General features: G+C 30.8%; 11 protein-coding genes and 1 long non-coding RNA gene across 18 annotated transcripts; 7 read left to right on the top strand and 5 right to left on the bottom strand.

Moving 5' to 3' along the window:
- The first annotated feature begins 104 nt into the window (after nucleotides 1–104).
- On the top strand, nucleotides 105–1685 carry LOC122518368 (tRNA-splicing endonuclease subunit Sen34). Its single transcript, XM_043637256.1, has 5 exons — nucleotides 105–240; nucleotides 407–678; nucleotides 738–948; nucleotides 1041–1202; nucleotides 1413–1685. Exons 1-5 carry the CDS (start codon nucleotides 180–182, stop codon nucleotides 1616–1618), a joined length of 912 nt encoding a protein of 303 aa, XP_043493191.1. The 5' UTR covers nucleotides 105–179; the 3' UTR covers nucleotides 1619–1685.
- LOC122518370 (50S ribosomal protein L27) lies at nucleotides 393–2555 on the bottom strand. Of its 2 annotated transcripts, XM_043637262.1 has the most exons (4): nucleotides 2354–2555; nucleotides 2094–2257; nucleotides 1918–2013; nucleotides 393–528 (listed from the first exon to the last, which is right to left on the bottom strand). In XM_043637262.1, exons 1-4 carry the CDS (start codon nucleotides 2433–2435, stop codon nucleotides 490–492), a joined length of 381 nt encoding a protein of 126 aa, XP_043493197.1. In that variant the 5' UTR covers nucleotides 2436–2555; the 3' UTR covers nucleotides 393–489. The 2 variants fall into 2 exon arrangements, with proteins under 2 accessions (XP_043493197.1, XP_043493196.1); XM_043637261.1 differs by lacking the exon at nucleotides 393–528 and having other exon boundaries at nucleotides 1728–2013; nucleotides 2354–2550.
- A 326-nt stretch (nucleotides 2556–2881) lies between these two features.
- On the bottom strand, nucleotides 2882–5297 carry LOC122518352 (chromatin assembly factor 1 subunit B). The gene is made up of 7 exons (XM_043637238.1): nucleotides 5244–5297; nucleotides 4938–5169; nucleotides 4723–4855; nucleotides 4296–4599; nucleotides 3894–4157; nucleotides 3576–3803; nucleotides 2882–3478 (listed from the first exon to the last, which is right to left on the bottom strand). The coding sequence occupies exons 2-7, from the start codon at nucleotides 5076–5078 to the stop codon at nucleotides 2917–2919; spliced, it is 1632 nt and encodes a 543-aa protein (XP_043493173.1). The 5' UTR covers nucleotides 5079–5169; nucleotides 5244–5297; the 3' UTR covers nucleotides 2882–2916.
- A 44-nt stretch (nucleotides 5298–5341) lies between these two features.
- On the top strand, nucleotides 5342–7801 carry LOC122518353 (trifunctional enzyme subunit beta, mitochondrial). Its single transcript, XM_043637239.1, has 8 exons — nucleotides 5342–5475; nucleotides 5553–5650; nucleotides 6007–6178; nucleotides 6250–6625; nucleotides 6708–6882; nucleotides 6933–7213; nucleotides 7300–7605; nucleotides 7695–7801. The coding sequence occupies exons 2-8, from the start codon at nucleotides 5596–5598 to the stop codon at nucleotides 7737–7739; spliced, it is 1410 nt and encodes a 469-aa protein (XP_043493174.1). The 5' UTR covers nucleotides 5342–5475; nucleotides 5553–5595; the 3' UTR covers nucleotides 7740–7801.
- On the bottom strand, nucleotides 7633–9458 carry LOC122518354 (exosome complex component RRP41). Its single transcript, XM_043637240.1, has 3 exons — nucleotides 8832–9458; nucleotides 8421–8720; nucleotides 7633–8325 (listed from the first exon to the last, which is right to left on the bottom strand). Exons 1-3 carry the CDS (start codon nucleotides 9003–9005, stop codon nucleotides 7969–7971), a joined length of 831 nt encoding a protein of 276 aa, XP_043493175.1. The 5' UTR covers nucleotides 9006–9458; the 3' UTR covers nucleotides 7633–7968.
- LOC122518356 (NAD(P)H-hydrate epimerase) lies at nucleotides 9371–10173 on the top strand. Its single transcript, XM_043637242.1, has one exon. It carries the CDS (start codon nucleotides 9443–9445, stop codon nucleotides 10148–10150), a length of 708 nt encoding a protein of 235 aa, XP_043493177.1. The 5' UTR covers nucleotides 9371–9442; the 3' UTR covers nucleotides 10151–10173.
- A 500-nt stretch (nucleotides 10174–10673) lies between these two features.
- On the top strand, nucleotides 10674–11341 carry LOC122518355 (dynein light chain roadblock-type 2). The gene is made up of 3 exons (XM_043637241.1): nucleotides 10674–10857; nucleotides 10943–11021; nucleotides 11083–11341. The coding sequence occupies exons 1-3, from the start codon at nucleotides 10855–10857 to the stop codon at nucleotides 11292–11294; spliced, it is 294 nt and encodes a 97-aa protein (XP_043493176.1). The 5' UTR covers nucleotides 10674–10854; the 3' UTR covers nucleotides 11295–11341.
- Nucleotides 11342–11511: 170 nt separating this feature from the next.
- Nucleotides 11512–13544, bottom strand: LOC122518382 (XK-related protein 6-like). Of its 2 annotated transcripts, XM_043637280.1 has the most exons (5): nucleotides 13284–13373; nucleotides 13167–13194; nucleotides 12764–13088; nucleotides 12513–12668; nucleotides 11512–12433 (listed from the first exon to the last, which is right to left on the bottom strand). In XM_043637280.1, the coding sequence occupies exons 2-5, from the start codon at nucleotides 13185–13187 to the stop codon at nucleotides 11943–11945; spliced, it is 993 nt and encodes a 330-aa protein (XP_043493215.1). In that variant the 5' UTR covers nucleotides 13188–13194; nucleotides 13284–13373; the 3' UTR covers nucleotides 11512–11942. The 2 variants fall into 2 exon arrangements, with proteins under 2 accessions (XP_043493215.1, XP_043493214.1); XM_043637279.1 differs by having other exon boundaries at nucleotides 13167–13544.
- On the top strand, nucleotides 13026–16091 carry LOC122518384 (protein fuzzy homolog). Of its 4 annotated transcripts, none has more exons than XM_043637284.1 (8): nucleotides 13026–13270; nucleotides 13380–13514; nucleotides 13745–13839; nucleotides 13909–14120; nucleotides 14217–14609; nucleotides 14693–14890; nucleotides 15045–15244; nucleotides 15341–16091. In XM_043637284.1, the coding sequence occupies exons 4-8, from the start codon at nucleotides 14043–14045 to the stop codon at nucleotides 15708–15710; spliced, it is 1239 nt and encodes a 412-aa protein (XP_043493219.1). In that variant the 5' UTR covers nucleotides 13026–13270; nucleotides 13380–13514; nucleotides 13745–13839; nucleotides 13909–14042; the 3' UTR covers nucleotides 15711–16091. The 4 variants fall into 4 exon arrangements, with proteins under 4 accessions (XP_043493219.1, XP_043493218.1, XP_043493217.1 ...); XM_043637283.1 differs by having other exon boundaries at nucleotides 13741–13839; XM_043637282.1 differs by lacking the exons at nucleotides 13026–13270; nucleotides 13380–13514 and adding an exon at nucleotides 13519–13600.
- LOC122518391 lies at nucleotides 14604–15714 on the bottom strand. Its single transcript, XR_006304067.1, has 2 exons — nucleotides 15610–15714; nucleotides 14604–14795 (listed from the first exon to the last, which is right to left on the bottom strand). It is a non-coding gene; the product is annotated as an uncharacterized LOC122518391 (long non-coding RNA).
- Nucleotides 16004–18313, top strand: LOC122518388 (electron transfer flavoprotein subunit alpha, mitochondrial). Of its 2 annotated transcripts, XR_006304066.1 has the most exons (5): nucleotides 16004–16206; nucleotides 16360–16689; nucleotides 16803–17255; nucleotides 17344–17790; nucleotides 18184–18313. XR_006304066.1 is itself a non-coding variant. In XM_043637293.1 (4 exons), exons 1-4 carry the CDS (start codon nucleotides 16165–16167, stop codon nucleotides 17521–17523), a joined length of 1005 nt encoding a protein of 334 aa, XP_043493228.1. In that variant the 5' UTR covers nucleotides 16004–16164; the 3' UTR covers nucleotides 17524–17947. The 2 variants fall into 2 exon arrangements, 1 of the variants encoding a protein (XP_043493228.1); XM_043637293.1 differs by lacking the exon at nucleotides 18184–18313 and having other exon boundaries at nucleotides 17344–17947.
- Nucleotides 17989–19280, top strand: LOC122518390 (zinc finger matrin-type protein 2). The gene is made up of 5 exons (XM_043637294.1): nucleotides 17989–18029; nucleotides 18184–18404; nucleotides 18483–18556; nucleotides 18631–18776; nucleotides 18920–19280. The coding sequence occupies exons 1-5, from the start codon at nucleotides 18021–18023 to the stop codon at nucleotides 19061–19063; spliced, it is 594 nt and encodes a 197-aa protein (XP_043493229.1). The 5' UTR covers nucleotides 17989–18020; the 3' UTR covers nucleotides 19064–19280.
- The last annotated feature ends 15 nt before the right edge of the window (nucleotides 19281–19295 follow it).

Raw genomic sequence — 19295 nt, 5'->3', positions numbered from 1 at the left:
ATTGTCAATCCGTCGATATTTAAATTCGAAAAGGTTTGCCGCCATTCGATCCTCGCGAAGTATCGATTATGCTTCTAAAAGTTACCACCAGGTGTTGCTGCTCGTGTTACTAGGTGCTAGAGACTTTCCAAAAGATTTTAGAAATAAATAAACCTTTGACAGATAAGAAGAAAAAACACATGTCAGATATGATAGACTTGACATTTTCACAAAATAATGTTTTCATATGGAACGCCTGCGGTAAAATGTTGTTTTTTATTGTAGTTGTATTATTATGTTATAAGTTACAATATCTTCAATTATTTTATACATTTTATTTCTTTAAGCTTTATTCAAATTTAAAGATAGCGATTACAATAATGTTTTCTTTGTTTTCATTATATTCCCTCTTCTTGTATTCTTAAAGATTGGTTGACACTGCGGAAGGAGCATAGGATAATTGGAGAATTAGTAGGTTGTCTTGCAAAATATCCTCGGCAAGAAGTACTCTCAGGCCTTCCATTGCTTTTGTTTCCCGAAGAAGTTTCCCTTTTATTAGAAAAAGGAATTGCACGTGTTGTTAAATATTCACACTTACAATATCCACCGAGTGAATCTTTAAAAGAAACTTTTAACCAATACAGGGAAATATTGTTTAAGGAACAAGAAAAGTGCTTAAGACAAGAAAAAGAAAAACAGGTATTTTCTAAACTATATGGTTTAATGAATCTTTAAATATAATTATTAAATTATTCTAGATTGTAGCAATGATGGATAAAATTGTGGAAGGAAAAAAACGAAAAATATTAGGTATGAAGACAAATAAAAAAAAACTACGAAAGCCTTTAGATAAAGATTCACAGGAAGCGTTAAAAAATATAGAAATAAATACTAAAGATCTCTTTGACGAACAAATGTCAAAATTACCTAAATTAGAAAAAAGTGAAGCACTTATACAAACACATACAGGTAATATGATGATATAATACAAAATGTTGACGACATTTTACATTTTTAATACCAAATAAAAGTGGTCATATAGCATTCACTTTGTTTATTAGCATATCCACAATGGAATAAGGGTAACTTTGAAATAGTTCAATGGAAATATCCCAATACACCACAAGAACAACTTCGATATGAAACATTTAAAGATCTTTGGGAACGAGGATACTACATAACAACTGGAGAAAAATTTGGTGGTGACTTTCTATTATATCCAGGTATCTATTATAATATTACTTTATGAAATCTAGAAAAGTATTCATTGAATTTGGAAAATAAAAGCCGTAAGAGGGAGAGTAAAATAATACACATGCAATATTAATTATATGACTAAATTTATTAATCATTTTTCCTATTAATGCCATCGAAAAGAACTTCACGTAAATCTATAATTATTCTTATACATATATATATATATATATTCACAGGTGATCCTATTATGTTCCATTCTCAATTTATAATACAGTGCAAAAACAGAAGCGAGGAAATACCAATTACAGAACTTGTTGGACAATGTCGTACAGCGAGTCATGTTAGAAAAGTACAAGTTTTTGCTACCTTTTCAGAAGATGGAAAAAGTGTAAAATATCAATCATTTAAATGGGCTGAAAATAATGAATTTGAAAGCAGATAGTGATTAAGTAATAGTCTTAATTAATACTTGTACTATCATGTAAAGTAAATTTCTCTATCTCATTAAACATCTGTTATTGTTGATTATAATTTTTAAGCATACAAAAATATGAAATAATTGCACTATTTATTTTAGATGTCTTCGCATTAAAATAAATATCCTACAAAAATGACTCAACTAAATTCTCGAATCTAAATGGTGTTGATTAGTTTAAAACGATTGTGCTGAGGTTCGGGTATTACATTGAAATATTTCTTATAAATAGTTTGTCCTTCCCGATTCGCATAATTTATTCTCACCCAAGAATGATCCCAATTGAGATTAACTTTCTCACAAGTTACCATCACGTTTCCTGCTTCCATAGCAAACAATGTTCCATTTTTTCCACAACCAACCTAAAAAATAACATAATAAACATGGTATAATATTCGATCTGTAATTTACAGTAAATATTTATAAAACATAATTAATTTACATTTAGCCCAGGATGAAATCTAGGTCTCAATTGAGTAGCAAGCATTGTTCCTGCCTGTACAAACGCACCATCGCTCACACGCATACCTCTACGCTTTGGTTTTGTTTTAATAGTTTTGTTTTTCGTACAGCTGCCAGCTTTTTTTGATGCATACCTGATGCATGCTATTTAAAAAGAAAAAATATGAAATAAACAAAATGTCTTGTTCTTCTGGTCTTTAAATTCAGAATGAATATAACCTTAAAAGTTTCACTACTTACCCCAATTAATAGAGTTTGAATTTAATCCAAATTTGGTAACATTTTGCGTAATGGATGAAATAATATTGGAAACAAGTGCCATTATAAAGTTTATATGACTATATTTTAAACGTAAAGAATGCTTTATCTGTTATTTTTATATGACAATATGTATCAAAACAGATATATATATATATATATCAGATAACGCCATCTGTATAGTTGGGGTATAAGAATAAAAAAGAAATAGTCTGCACTTGAAAAAGCCACCGTGTTTTATTATAAACTAATTAATATATTTACCGATATACATCATACATAACGATTGACGGTTTACATAAATCGCTGCCAAACTTGAACATCTGCGTTATTGGACATAATGCACTTTGGGAATAAGTATATTTATCTAATATGTTAAAAATCAAATTCTGATTATCCGAAGAAAACAATAATTCATGATGGCAATAATGATCTTATATATATATATATATATATCAAAAATACAAATATTACACAATAATTATTACATAAAAAAAGTATTAGTTTTTATTTACATAATTATTACGTAAAATAATTAACGGTATTTATAATTTTTTTTTTTTAGTACTAGAGAGAGTAATTAATTCCACCCTTCGTGGTGTCTTTTTAGATGTTACAGAAGGTGCATCCATTTTAAGGGATATATTATTTTTACTTGCTTTTGTATCATTATTGCTTTCTTCATTAAAAACTAGTTTAATATCTTCAGTTTCTTCCCTTGTTTCATCATTTTGACTTTCGTATCGATCTTTAATGGAATTGTACTCTGATAAATTATTATCATTTTGCTGCATTTTTTCATTATTTTGATGAGAAATCTTTTTACATTCATCATCTGAACTGTGCTTTGTTACTTCTTTATTATATTTTATAACATCAACATCCATTGCATTATTATCTATATCGAGAAGCAAAGTACTACCTTTCGTTTCAATTTTAGTAGACTTCGTTATAGTTTCGCTATTATTACTATTTGGAAGTTTAGATGAGATCATTGTTGCACCTTTACCATCATCATACACATGGCCCAATTCGTTTTTGGAAAAATGTATTATCGAACAATAACCATCCGTAGAAGATACAACCAAGATATGGCCATCACTAGACCTGTAAAGAAAAATTTGAAACATTAGATACGTTTGTAATATTTGCGAACAACAATGATTTGCATTCAAAGAAAAATATGATAAAATCTTTTACAAACCATGCAATGTCGGTCAATCTGGTGTAATGAATATTAGATATTACAGCAATTGGAGAAATTTGTTGAGTGTCGTAAATTAATATCGAATGTTGTGTTGCAACCGCAAATATTATTCTATAAGGTAATGCTATCATAGGAGTGGGTCCATCTTTTCTGAGTTCAAAATAAACAGGACAACATCGAATTGCTATTGTAGGTTCATCCAAAGAAGGCAATATCATTATTGGCCTAAAAATAAATAGAAATATTGTTATAATAGAGTAACATCAGGGTTGCTTCTTTGGAAAATAACGCATTTTTGCGTATTCAAATACCAACTCTTTTAAATTATGCCTTGAAAAGACAATCGTCGCATTTGATGTCTTTTCTATGGTATCTTGTGGTTCTATTATACCAGATGGAACAATTATCAATGTTCCATCTATGGAGAAGGTTAATCTTCTAAAAAATGATTTAAATGTATCATCATAGAATAATCTAACTGTTTTGCCTCGCAAAGGATAATCAAATGGTGTAGGAATATTAGACTTATGAACACGCTGTACTGTCTTTTTTGTAGAGATATCGACTAATCTGCACTGCCTAAAATAAATCAAATAATTCATTACAATTAATTGGTTGTAAAAACCATTGGAGGATTAAAATTAATGGGAAATATTATAACATTTAAAGGGATTATTAAATATATATCAAATATATCTGTAATGTTTGTGTAGATACCTATCACTGCTTATTGTACATATATATTGATTACAAGGATCCCAGCTAACACCTTGCACAAATCCTTTTGAATCTGATAATATACCGTTGCTACGACCTTTATTAACATCCCATAGAATTGCTGTATTATCTACAGAACCAGATATTATGGAAGAAGAATCTGGCGACCAACAAATATCATAAACATCTTCTAAATGGCCTTTCAACACTTTCCAGGAAGTCCACTGTTCTTTATTCTCATTGTCATCGGGAGAGATAAAAAAGTCACATTCCTCCTTCTGCTTCCATAAAATGATGATAGATTCTATAGAAAGAAAAAACAAATCCTCGTTTATTTTTTTTTTATCATTTCATCTGATCTCATTTCATTTTACGATAAACAAATTTCCACATATATAGACAATATTATTTGAAATAATCAAAATACCATCGTCTGCTGAAGCAAGAATTTCTCTAGATGGTGAAAATCTGACAACATTTACTGCTTTTTGATGTCGTTCCAAGTCTGCTACACATTTGATCACTGTCGAACTATTCTCGGGTGTCAAAAGATGCCAAATCTAAATATCATTTGGTATATATAACTCATTATTATTATCTATTTAATCATTTAATCTATCTAATTTATTTGAATAATTTTACCAAAACATGAGAATCTGCTCCTCCAGTAGCTAGACGCCAAAACTTTTCACTTGTATTACTTTCACATGGTTTATTTTGTATGTCGATGCTCAAAACTGGATCTCGATTATGCCAAGAAATTTCTGGAGTAGTGCACTTCATCTTTTAAGCGTTAATATAATTCATTTAATCTCTCCAAAACTTAAAAGCCCAAGGGTATCCTGATTTCTATAGAGTATTTATACCGCCAAATCTAAAACAAGGATTATATTACTTATCTAAGATAGACAATGACATGTGCAAAATAGAAACGCAAAAGGATTATACTCAAGCCAGTGCTACCAATATCCGACAATTAACTCACAAAAATTCCCAATGTTCCTAGTATATTTATTTTATCTATGTATATCTTTTAAGAATTATTTTTATCAATCCGATTGATTCTATCAAATACGTTTTAATTCGTATTTGCTCGACTAAGTTTATTGTTGGATTTGCAAAGCAATATTCATATATTACTGAATACATTGGAGAAAAGATTGTCCGATTATACTAAAGGGTAATTAACGCAATTAGGTCTTGACGATACTTTTGTCAGAACGTAATAAAATTTAACACGTATTGCTACGTTATTAGGTTTCTGGATAAGAAGAAAAAGAGTTACAATTTGTGATAGAAAATGTTTACCTTAATAAAAAATGTTTCAAAGATAGAACAAGGATTTAAGGTTTATGGTACGTTGTTGTTATGTTTTATAAATAAAGAATTTATTTTTTTTAGCAAAATATCAAACTATTTGACAAGTAAAAAACTTAAATGATAAATCAAATCGTTTCTGACTACAGCAAAACTCAAAGCTCAAAGTTCAACATGAACTTAATGGTGCGCACGTGCACATGCAAACGTGTGCGTGCGTGTGTGTATGTGTATGTGTACTGTGAAAATTTAAACATTCGAATGAATATAATTGTTGTACGTGATTTTTCCTTTTATGACCAAGTACTCGTGAAATTTGTATCGCTAAATCATGACGATTAGATCGTTTTTACTGAATTTATTATTAAAAATGATGAACTCTTATATGCTACAGGTTCTATCTACCCAAGATCTTGGGAAGTCCAGATAAATAAAAATTATACAACAAAACATGATTCAAGTCAGAAAAACATAGTATTTGTAGACGGTGTACGTACACCTTTTCTTCAATCTGGAACGCAATACAAAAATCTTATGTCGTACGATCTTGCTAGGCATTCTTTATTGTAAGTATATTCTTATCTGACAATTAAAATGATAATTTTTCCTTCTTATTTGATTAATTTCTTTATTATAGGAGTTTAAAAAGAAAGATAGGCTTTCCTAATGAAGCTATAGAATATATTTGTTATGGTACCGTAATGCAGGAAATAAAAACATCAAATATCGGTCGTGAAGCAGCTTTAGGTGCTGGTTACAGTGAACATACACCAGCACATACGATTACAATGGCTTGCATTAGTAGTAATCAAGCTATAACCACTGCTATGGGTTTAATTGCATGTGGTACCTACGACGTGATTGTGGCTGGAGGGGTTGAATTCATGTCAGATATACCAATAAGACATAGTCGTCCTATGAGAAGCTTGATGTTGCAAGCCAATAAAGCAAAATCTATGGGACAAAAATTGTCTCTTTTAGGATCCATTAGGCCGTCACATTTTGTACCAGATGTTAGTTGCAATTACCTTCTTCCTCTTATATTCTTCTCATAATTATACATTAAAATTTTCAAAATTATAAATCTATTTTCAGTTGCCAGCAGTGGCAGAATTTTCTAGTGGTGAAACAATGGGACATAGCGGAGACCGTTTAGCAGCAGCATTTGCGATAACACGAAAGGAAGAAGACGAGTATGCATTGAGATCTCACACATTAGCTGCACAAGCACAGAATCAAGGACATCTTTCAGATATAGTGCCTTTTAAAGGTATGTAAGAGAGAAAGCAAAATTTTACTTTTATAACGTTAGATCTGTAGTTCCAGGCATAGAAGAAGTAATAAGCAAAGATAACGGAATACGCGTCTCAACGCCAGAACAATTGGCAAAATTGAAACCAGCATTTGTTAAACCATATGGGACTGTAACTGCAGCTAACGCATCCTTTTTAACTGATGGTGCATCTGCAGCTTTAATAACGACGGAAGAAAAAGCTCGTTTATTGGGTCTCAAGCCGAAAGCATATTTACGAAACTTTACTTATGTATCTCAAGATCCAGTCGATCAATTACTCTTAGGTCCTGCATATGCTATTCCCAAGGTTTATAGATATATAATGCATGCATATAAAAAAAACAGCTTATTAAGTTTATCTAACGCAAAAACATAAAATTTATGAATTTACAGGTATTAGAAAAATCAAAGTTAAATGTAAAGGATATCGGTGTATGGGAAGTACACGAAGCATTCGCTGCACAAATATTAGCTAATCTTAAAGCTTTAGATTCCGATTGGTTCGCGCAACATTATTTAAAGAGAAGCGGAAAAGTAGGTGTTCCAGAGCTTCAAAAGTGGAATTCATGGGGTGGATCTCTTTCAATTGGTCATCCGTTTGCTGCTACAGGAATTCGGTTAGTCACTCATACCGCCAACAGGCTTATCAAAGAAGATCAACAATTTGGATTAATTGCAGCATGTGCAGCTGGTGGACAGGTGAATTTAAATAATACATTCGTATAATTTTGTTTTACTTTTGTATAAATTATCGAACCATTATATTTTATATGTGTATATTGTTTCAGGGAGTGGGAATGATCATCGAAAAACATCCTGATGCTAAAGTTTGATATAAATAAATCGTGTTATATAAAAAAAATTAACGTTAACACGAATATATTGTACAGACAAATATTTTTATATTATGTTATCTGTTGAAATATTTCTTTTTCCTTTTTGATATCTTTCATATCATATTGATATTTCTCTTCCATGTCTCTCTTAGAGAAATGAGCATGTCTTCCTTTTTCTATAATACATATTATTATAAAATAAAATAGAATATTTCTTTACTTTATTCTAATCCATTGTAACGTTACACAATGATGGAAGCGAATGTATCGTTAAATGATGTCGTACGGCACAATCTAAGATCGTTCTTATATCTTGACATCCAAGCAAAGCACGCTGTTTTAATGATTCCAAATGCGATAAATGTAACCTTTGACCTGCTCCTTGTGCAACAACTATCAATCCAGAATTTTTTGATGCACTATCATTATTTGTTTCAGGTAATGCAACGATAGATAAAGTTACACCTGATGTGCATTCTTCTATAAAATTTGCATCCAATACACCTGTGTTACTAACAGCCTTTTCCTCTCCATCCGTATACGAAGAATTGACTAATGTTATTGTACATCCTATCGCATAATTCTAAAGAGAGATTGAAGAGAAAAAGGGAAACATACATATAAATATATATAGCATAAGCGAGATACATATAATGATGTACTTCAACAATGACATACTTTTATAGGTATTCCAGCGTCGATCAGTGCCAAAGTAGCTGCATTAACAGATGCACAGTAGTCGCTTCCATCGATTTGTAAAACTTCCACGAAAATATCTATCTGCGAGCGTGGATACAATTCCAAATGTATTATAGCTTCCATCGCACGACGTAATTCAAGGGATCTTTCTTGTGATTTACGATCACCTCGTGGTCTACGTTTCCGTTCTCCAGACATGAAACTAAATACTGCTACGCTATACTGACAATTTACAACAGCTTTACTACTGTTACTACCACTTCTTCCTGTGCCTCTAGGCTGCAAAATTTCAAGTTTTTAGTGTTCTTTTTTTCCTTTTTAATTTAGACGATTTATTGACGTATTATACGATTCATTTAAGGAAAGTAATAATTGAAATTGTTGAAATACCTGATGAGGTCCGTACACTGCCGCTAAAATTTTGGTTTTACCATGCTCTATGTAAGCACTTCCATCAGCTTGACCAAAAACACCCATTCTTACGCGAATTTGTCTCAATTCTAATGGACGTCTACCATCTACTCGCAAACCACCTTGATCTGCTTCAATATCTTGTTCTATCATTTTATTTAATATTAATTTCTGTGACAATTTTTGATTTGATTTCTATACGTATCGTTGAATATACCGACATAAACATACATATACCACGAGTATTCAAGCCTAAAAGGCATCGATAAAGTGAAATATAGAAGGTATTGGTTGTGTGCTCCCGACTAACAATATAAAATAACCATTTATTTTCTTTTTTTAATATTTCCTACACTGTACACTAGTTACATTTCAAAATTAACTAGGCAAATGGCCGAAAACTAGTACATATGATAACCTTACTTTTGGCCAATCAACGATATGGATATAAGAATAGAGCTATAGACAAGTTCGTGAAAATGTCGCTAACTCAGTCGCTAACTTTGACAAGCAAACGCCTGATATTTGTTTTAGGTGGTATAGCAAACTTTAACGCAACCCTGACAGTAAAGCGACTGAAGTATAGCAAAATGGTTAAATATCTAAATCAATCAGAAGCGATCAACATTGATAAGGATCTATTTGAAAAATATAAATTTAGCGTGGATCAATTGATGGAATTAGCTGGTCAAAGTTGTGCCATAGCAATTGCCAAATCTTATCCATTGTTGGATAATTCTGCAAACAGAATTTTGGTTTGTTGCGGACCAGGAAATAATGGTGGCGATGGACTAGTATGCGCTAGGCATTTGAAACATTTTGGATATTCTCCTGACATTTATTATCCGAAAGAAACCAATAACCAATTGTACATAAATCTGTTGCATCAATGTAGAGAAAATGATATAACCATTTTAGGAAATGAATTTGCAAAAAATAAGCATGTCGTTGGTTCTTTAAATGAATACAGAATTATAGTTGATGCTTTGTTTGGATTTAGTTTTAAACCTCCTGTAAGAGATATTTTTGTTCCTATTATGGAAATATTGAAAAGCACATCTATTCCTATATGCAGCATAGACATACCTTCGGGATGGGATGTTGAAAATGGTCCATCTGAGAAGGATGATATATGTCCAGAAATGTTGATATCCTTGACAGCGCCAAAAATGTGTGCCCACAAGTTTAAAGGAAAGTTTCATTATCTAGGAGGCAGATTCGTTCCTAGAAAGCTAGAATTAGCTTACAATCTTAATTTGCCAACATATCCAGAAACTGATTTAATCGTATCTCTATAAAAATAAAATTTTATAGCAATTGACAAGTTGTACAATGTTTTATATAAATTAATATATTTTTCTCTAATATATCTTTCTATATATATTAACAAATCTTCCTCTTTACGTCCTTGAAATGTTCAGCATCAGTATAGTAGAAATTATTATCCAGGAACATCTCTAACTGATTTGAAAATGCATAAATGAATGATATATTAGTAAAATCGCGTGAAACGAGACAGCTGTAGCGTAACGATGTTACTCTTATGTACAATATTATTATCTGTCCGTTTCATATACATCTCATATGCATACGTTATAAATTAACATTATGAAATATAGTAATTACAAAGTAGAGAAATGCAATACGTAAATATACATTGCTTTGTGTTCATTTGATAGGTTTGAATATGCCTACGAATTGGCGCCACACGTTAGCGCTGCACATTGGCGCCACACGTTGGCGCCACATGTACATGTTGGCGCAACATCAGTTTAGTTTCAAATCTGAGTATCGTTTATTTAATGGTTCATCTACATATTACGATAAAAAATTTTCGGGGGCAAATTGGTTGTTGGTTACTACGGGTTTTATTAATGTTGGTTACAATCGATTCTATCGATTACTAAACCGAATTAAATCATCTATTTTTTAACAGAAACTCCTTAATAAATAATTGTCTAATTGTTGTGTTATGCTAAAAAGGACAATATAAATTGACAACATGGTAACTTAATAATATCACATAAATAAATAAGATTATATTATATAAATGTTTATGAGTAAATATAAATATTAATTTGTTTTTTAAGGCACAAGAAGTCGAGGAAACCATGAAACGTATACAATCTCACAAGGGCGTTGTTGGATCTATTGTAGTAAATGCAGAAGGTTTGTATCCGTTTTGATGTTGTATTAAATGATCTTTTTTCCGAAATTTCTACTGTTACAGGAATTCCAATTAAATCGACATTGGATAATACAACGACAGTGCAATACGCGGGCCTGATTAGTCAACTGTCAGACAAAGCACGTTCTGTGGTTCGTGATCTGGATCCAACGAATGATTTAACTTTCTTGCGTCTTCGTAGCAAAAAACATGAAATAATGGTTGCTCCGGACAAAGAATTCATCCTGATAGTTGTACAAAATCCAGTTGATTGATATTTGCAAAGAGGAATTGCATATTATAACCCTTCGGCAAATTTTCATTTTAGGTTTCTACCTATTATTTCATTTTTTATTTAATATATTACACGTATTAATTTTATTATTAATTTATTGATTAGGTATTTATTAATTGAGAGCATAAATATATTATATATATATATTCTTAAAAAATATAAATAAAATTGATTACAAATATATAAACACACACACATACAAAAATAAAATATTTAATTATCGTTATATACGTTTATAAAAGATTAGCTTAAATTACACGTAAAATGTGGCTTTGTTGATGTCTCTTAGATATTAAATGAAAATCTTATGTGATCTTATTATAAAATGTTAATTATTGTCATGTTTATCTTCTTAATCCGATTTTTAATCTTAACTCTTACTTTTAATACCACTTCTTAATGATTACGTTACTTAAAATAGTTGCAACATTTGCAATATTTGATTGTTCTTTTCTTATATGTCTAAATATTATATATAAATTGAATATAAAAAATAATAAATTATTATAGAATTTTAGAGAGAGAGAGAGAGAGAGAGGGGCGTGCTAGGGCATGCACGGGCGTATTTATCTAACAATGAAATATAATAATGAAAAGCTATAGCTATCTACCTAAACATTATCAAAAATCAATCTTCATTTCTTAAGCTCGATTGCGGCTGATTCTTTTTAGCTGGGTGATAACGCGTATAATAAAGAATCATGGCAGTAATACCCAATAAGAAAGACACTGTACAAGGAAAAATGTATATAAAAAAGTACCAAGAATTTTTGGCTTCTATAGATAAATTTAACATCCAAAGAAGATTTGCGATAACATTCTCGCAAAAGCATAAACCATAAAACAATATATGTTTTATACGAGTATTGCCGTCTATAACATTTAAATATACAAATATATGGACTAGACCAATGACCAATGCAAGAAGCATGGAATAAGTTCGTTCTGTTATCGTTGGTGCAATATGTGGTGCACGATTATTCTTGCGACAAAATTGTAATATACCATGAGAATCAATCAAGATCCAAATTGTCATGACAATCCAATGACAGATGCAAGCGATAGCGGTGTATAATGGCCATATACTAGCAATGAAACTCACCATTAAAATCCTTGAGACTGTAATCAAATGATGAAGTGAGAATGATATCTTCTTCATAATCAATAACTAACACAACTTATTTTTTACTAAACATACCTGTAATGCAGAAATGCCACAAAAATTGACATATGTTACCTTGAATGCTTATTATTTCCTTATCGAATTGGGCTAATCGAATACTGCGATTATAACTCGCCATTGCCCAACCCATACTGGCTAAAGAACTAATAATACTTCCAATTTGATGTATAACTAGAAAAAAAGGAAAAAAGAAAAAGAGATAATATAGATCTGTCATATTATGCGGTGCCTTCAAAGAATCAAACATAATTGGAAAAAAGAAATACATTCAAGATTAATGCCGCTGTTATAATGCTTCAATAAAATGGTTAATTGTAAAACTTGCTGAGGTGCTGCTTCAAGAAAGCATTCAAATATTCTCAAAAGTGCAACATCTTGATCTTCCTTCAGCATTTTAAAATAATATCGTTTTTGGCCATTCCTATCTCCTATTTTTTCACACTTACGTGCCTTCAAAGCATAAATCAAAGTATCGTAATAATGTACCACAGGTGCTAATTGGAAAACCACTGCCAAGATGCAACATATTTTCTTTCTTCTCATCATTTGCGCAGACTTATGATTTTCTAATTGCATCAAGTCTGAATCTATCTGCGATAAAAGTACATATGTAAGTATGAGCAAGTCATTTTAATCAAGATGTAATACGGATACAATTATTTAATTTACCTCTTCATCTTGATGTTGCATTCTTCTGCTAATAATTACATTTATGAAAGATGGAATAAGTAGAAAAGAAAGAGTCCAAATAAAATATATCATTTTATTTGCCAGTAAATATCTTACCGCGATGTTAATATCGAATGCCATGTCAATTAAATGCATTATAATCGAACATATTAAAAAAAATATATCTAAATTGGATACGCATGGTTGTTTTAGAGGAATATCCACGTCGTCGAAATCCAATTTTAAAGCTGGAAAAATACCGCTGATGTACAGAATATGTCTTCTGTCATTTCTTTCTTCCATCATTTTATTAGGATTGAATAACCTCAAAATTTGGCTTTTGCACAAGTAAATATCACGCCGTATATGGACATGCATTCGTTATAAATACAATAGTCTCATTTCTTTAGAATTCAAATTGAAAGAAATTCTTGGTATATGTTTTTTACAAGTTTTTTACATTGTTTATATTTTCCTCCTTCTCTTTCTTTATATATATATATATATCTCTCTCTCATTACTTCATTTTTGATGGAATGTGAATGTTTTGAAAAATTACATATGGAATCTCAAGCAAGACGTTGGAAAACGTTCAGTAGGCAATTCAAGCTGCATATAAAATAGAAAAATCCGCTCGTTACAAATTGAGAAATATTTTGAGATGAACATACGTGTATGTATCTATATTATAGTCAATATATAAATGTAAATATATATTCTTTTCTGTATGTAATATTTTTAGATTGTTGTGTAAATAAAGCAAACAACACTGAAGCCTTTACACGTAATTAAACGTACAACGTTTGCTCAAGTTTAATGTTAATTGAAACAATAAATAGAAATAATTAAAGAGATATCAAAAAGAAAAAGATAATTATGGCCGCACAAGTTATGTGTTTAACATCGTCGGGAGGAATTCCATTGTTTTCTCGTCAAAAGGGAGATAAAGAAATGGTTTGTCTTCTCTTTGTGTTTTATATTTAAAACTATTATTTACTATTGTTTATTTAACCAGTTTAATCTCTAATTTTTTTTCTGAAACATTTGTAGATAACTTTTTCTAAAATGGCATCTCTAAATGGCGTCCACATGTTTCTTAAAACACAAAATATGAAGCTGTTAAATACAGATCTACCAGATACAGCTATAGTTTGGAAAGAATATGAACAAAGTATTATATTAATCATTATTGCAAATGGTGCAACAAAATATACCTTAAATAAATTTCTTGATGTTGCCTTTGGTGCAATGGTCTTATTCGTTGGTATAGATGAAATAAAAAATGCCAAAAATATAGAACGTTTGAAAAAAGATTTGCGCGGATGTAATCCGATTATAGATAGGCTCTTAGAGTGTTTAGATATCGGAGATCGAATTTGTACCAAAACAGATATCATTAATATGACGGAATGTATAATTTTATACGAGAATCATCTGTTACAGGTATATAACTAATGATGTATTTAATAATATACATTACGTATCACACTGGATAATTTCTACATGCATAATAAAACTTCTTCAAGACTTATTTAGAGGGATACATGGAATGTTTAGATTCAATGTACGGATGCGTTCTGGTACATGGTTGTTTAGCTGTAGCTACCAATGGATGGTGGTCCTTAGATCCTATAGAAAGAAAATTGTTAATAATGACAATAGCGACTGAAACTAACTACACGGCGCGTGATTTACCTATCTTTTTACCTTATAAAAGTCCTAACGTAAGTATTCTCATATCATATTACAGATTTAATAATAGAAATAAAAATAGAAATATATTTTATGCATTAGAAATATTTAAATCAGACACGATAGTGTTCATGCAAGTAAGAATTGAAAAGAGTCCTTCTTATAGCTGCCTACTTTTTTTTTTAGATAGCTTTTAGATTAGTATCCATTACTTTAATAAATCACGTAGAAGTGGTCTCTTTATGTGGACCAAACCCAGAGTTATCAGAGATCGAAAGATATGCTGTGCAATGTTGGAAAACAAGTATGGATATTTTACGTAATTCTGAGCAGTGTTATCCTAGAAACGTACCCGCAGCAATCTCCTTGGATATTAACGCATTAGGGTAATATGAATTTATTTGTTGAGAGAAAAAAAAACAATTCTTTTTCATTAATTACTATTTAAATGAAGAAATATTAAAGAGAAATGATTTTTCTAGATTTTTATTAGCAAACTGTAAGGTGGACAAATTTGTGCTTGGTAGAAATGCACAAAGCACAAAAAATCGTGTCACAGGAACACACAGATTAGACATTTTGAGAACATTTTATCATCAGGCAATAGAAATATTCATGCTTTCATCTGAATGCGAAGAAGGTAACATAGAGATGAATTTGGAAAGTAAGTGGAAATTTGTAGGTGCCAAGGAAACATACTTATGTTCGGAATATCATAAATGTCATGCTCTAAAATATGGAGATCACATACTCTGCGTCCTGTATGCATCTGTAGTACCTACTCACACTATGAGATTGATTACTGAAAAAATTTTGAAAGTGTTATTAATCGATAAACAAATCTGTTGGTAAACATTGCAGATTAAAATATAAACAAATAAGATATGTATTGCAATATCATTCGTATGGAAGCTGCCAAAAAATATAAGAACAAAATAAATACCGTACAGTGCAGTTATTTACTAAAAAATAATTAATGCGAAAGGGGTTCATAAGGTTGTCAAATAATCATAATCATAATCATGTGTACATGTGCATCCTGTACAGGTAGGATCGGTTTTGACAACCCAGCGTGACGTTTTTACCGATTGAGATCTTATTGGTTACCGTTTGATCAAGTTCGGCACTCCTCTAGTGGCCATAGAGTGCACTAGTGCCGTAATCTGCCATCTTGCAACGTGATCTTGCGAGAAGAAATCAGAAGAAAAAAATTATCAGCTAATGTAATTGAAAGGAAAGGAAAAATCAATTGGTTTAATATTGGAGTTTATTTTATACGATATAAATATATTAAATATATAGAAAAATGTTAGCTGCATCATTCAAATTATTACTCAATGCGAAGAGAGTGAGTAGGAAAATTCATTAAAAATAAATAAACTAAAACGTTGATGATTGTTTTCTTAAAATGTTATACTTATGAGACTAGTTATAGTACTATGATTGAATATTGCGCGAGCACACATTGGCATATTTTTTGGTTTTGTTTTTGTTCTCTTAGGTTAATACATTAACTCGTCTTAAATCAACGTTAGTTATAGCAGAACATAATAATGAAGTATTGTCATCGATAACATGTAACACATTAAGTGCAGCTAAACAAATTGGTGGTGACATCACCGTTTTAGTTGCTGGAACAAAGTGCGATGGAGTGGCAAAGGCTATAAGCAATGCGAATGGTGTCAACAAAGTTCTTGTTGCTAATAGTGAGGCATTTAAAGGATTTACTCCAGAAACATTGACGCCACTGATATTAGCGATGCACAACCAAAATAAGTATTCCCACATTTTAGCTGGTGCTAGTGCTTTTGGTAAATCATTATTACCAAGAGTAAGTACATTTGATACATTTGCTTTTATGTATTTATATGTTAATTTTTATGGGCTCTCTTTGATAATAAATCTCGTATTAATTCTAATCTATTCAATTAAATGATGTTTCAGGTAGCAGCAAAATTGGATGTTTCGCCGGTAAGCGATATTATTGGTATTAAAGGTCCGGATACTTTTATTCGCACTATTTACGCTGGCAATGCTATACAGACCATTAAAGTGAAAGATAATGTCAAAGTTGTATCTGTGAGAGGTACTTCGTTTGAACCATTGCCCCTGGAAGGTGGTAATGCAACTTGTGAACAGGTTCCACCAGGTGATTATAAAACGAATCTGGTTGAATTTATTAAGCAAGAAATTAGCAAGAGCGATAGACCTGAATTGACATCAGCTAAAGTAGTAGTTTCGGGAGGACGAGGTTTAAAGTCGGGTGATAATTTTAAACTACTCTATTCCTTGGCTGATAAACTCAATGCTGCCGTTGGTGCTTCAAGAGCTGCAGTTGATGCTGGATATGTGCCCAATGACTTACAGGTCGGACAGACAGGAAAGATAGTTGCACCGGTATGTATTCAAATCGTGTATTTATCTATTGAAATAATATTAATGATTTAGATGAACCACAAATAAATTTATCATCATTTCGTTTTAGGACCTGTACATAGCAGTGGGCATTTCTGGAGCAATTCAGCATCTTGCCGGTATGAAAGATTCAAAGACAATTGTTGCTATCAACAAAGATCCAGAAGCCCCAATTTTTCAAGTAGCGGATTACGGATTAGTTGAGGATTTGTTTAAAGCTGTGCCAGAACTTACAGACAAATTGAAATGAATATTTTATTATATATTTTATAAAAAGTGATAATTTTTAACCAGTAAGAAATAGTAACATACGATCGGTGAATGAACTTTATTCCATCAAGCAATTAGACTATTATAGTCTTTTATTTGATAGAGTGGAAGAAAAGAAAAAGAAAGAATATATATAGACATATTTTTGATATTTATATTTATCGAATTAAAATACATATATGGGAAATATATTTTGTGCAATATGTAATAATAAACGTGTTTTTTCTTATTCTGCGATATTCTGCAGGTGAGCGCACGAAATATATTCTATTATTAATTCGACAAAAATTATACAGATGGCAATAATGATGGATTACGCGTGGCGCTACTGTCGCTTTGTATTCATTGTTATAAGCCAGTCGAATGGACGATAAATAAAGTCTTTATGAATTTACATTAGAAAACATTAGTTTTTTATAATACTTAAGTTTAAATATTGTTTTATCGGATAAGTTATATAATTAGAAAGCTCCGAATATGTCAATGGTAAAATTATTTTGAAGGAATTTACAAATAGTAATATATAGTAGACGTCTAAAAAAAGAAATATTTCCTAACCTCTATGTTTAATTGTTAACAACGTTAATAGTTTATAATTTGTATTATTCATAAAGTGATAAAGAGTATTATTTATTTTTAGAGACCCGACGATCACAGAAGAAAATGGAACAGAGAAGAATACGAACGAATAGCCCTTCAACGGCTCCAGGATGAAATTGCTGAAGAGGAATTAGGTATTCCGAAGCAGCCAGCAGTAAAAAGAGAATTACTTAAACAAAGAGATTATAAGGTCGACTTAGAATCTAAATTGGGGAAAAGTGTTGTTATTAATAAAAATACTCCATCTTCGCAAACAGGAGGGTGAGGATCAAGTTTTCTAATGTCAATTAACACAATATTACTAATTAATATTAATCATGATATTATATACATTTGCAGTTATTATTGTAATGTGTGCGATTGCGTTGTCAAGGACTCGATCAATTTTCTCGATCATATTAATGGAACGAAACGTAAGTATTGCATATAATTATTAAATATGTTATCATTATATAAACTTATATTTAATCATTCAAATTGTTAACAGATCAGCGTAATTTGGGTATGTCAATGAAGATAGAACGCTCTACGTTGGAACAAGTTAAAGCTAGATTTGCTTTTAATAAAAAGAAATTAGAGGAGAAGAAAAAAGATTATGATTTAGAGCAAAGAGTGAAAGAATTAAAAGAAGAGGTTTGTTTTTGTTGTTGTATTTATTGTTTTTAACAAATTTTTTAATATCTATTATAATTCTAAATAATGAATGATCAATTGAATGATACTGTAACGATAATAGCTGTGTATCTTATTAACAAAATGGTATTTAATATTCATAGGAAGAAAAGATTAAAGAATATAGAAAAGAAAAGAGAAAAGATAAAAAGAGAAGATTAGACGAAGTCGACGAGGAAGATGCTGGACCCTCGGATGATATGGCTGCTATTATGGGATTTTCTGGTTTTGGCTCGAAAAAAAAGTGATCATGACTTTGGCACAGACATTCGTGAAAAAATGTCTTAGTATAAGTTACTTTGCGATATATCACTAAGCGCTGCAGCAATTGTGCGCATCATCAGAATAATTATTTATTTTAATTTGACTAAAATAATAACAAATTGAAATCTGGTCATTATATCAAGTTTTAATTTAATCGTTAGTAAATTTTGTATACGAAATGAGACAAACATATCGATTCAATTTTAAAAAAGAAAA

The sequence above is a fragment of the Polistes fuscatus genome, unplaced genomic scaffold (genome assembly GCF_010416935.1).
Source record: "Polistes fuscatus isolate 324 unplaced genomic scaffold, CU_Pfus_HIC Scaffold24, whole genome shotgun sequence".
NCBI classification, from domain to species: domain Eukaryota; kingdom Metazoa; phylum Arthropoda; class Insecta; order Hymenoptera; family Vespidae; genus Polistes; species Polistes fuscatus.
The sequence above is the reverse complement of the archived record's forward strand: the minus strand, read 5'-3'. Positions and strand labels throughout refer to the sequence as shown.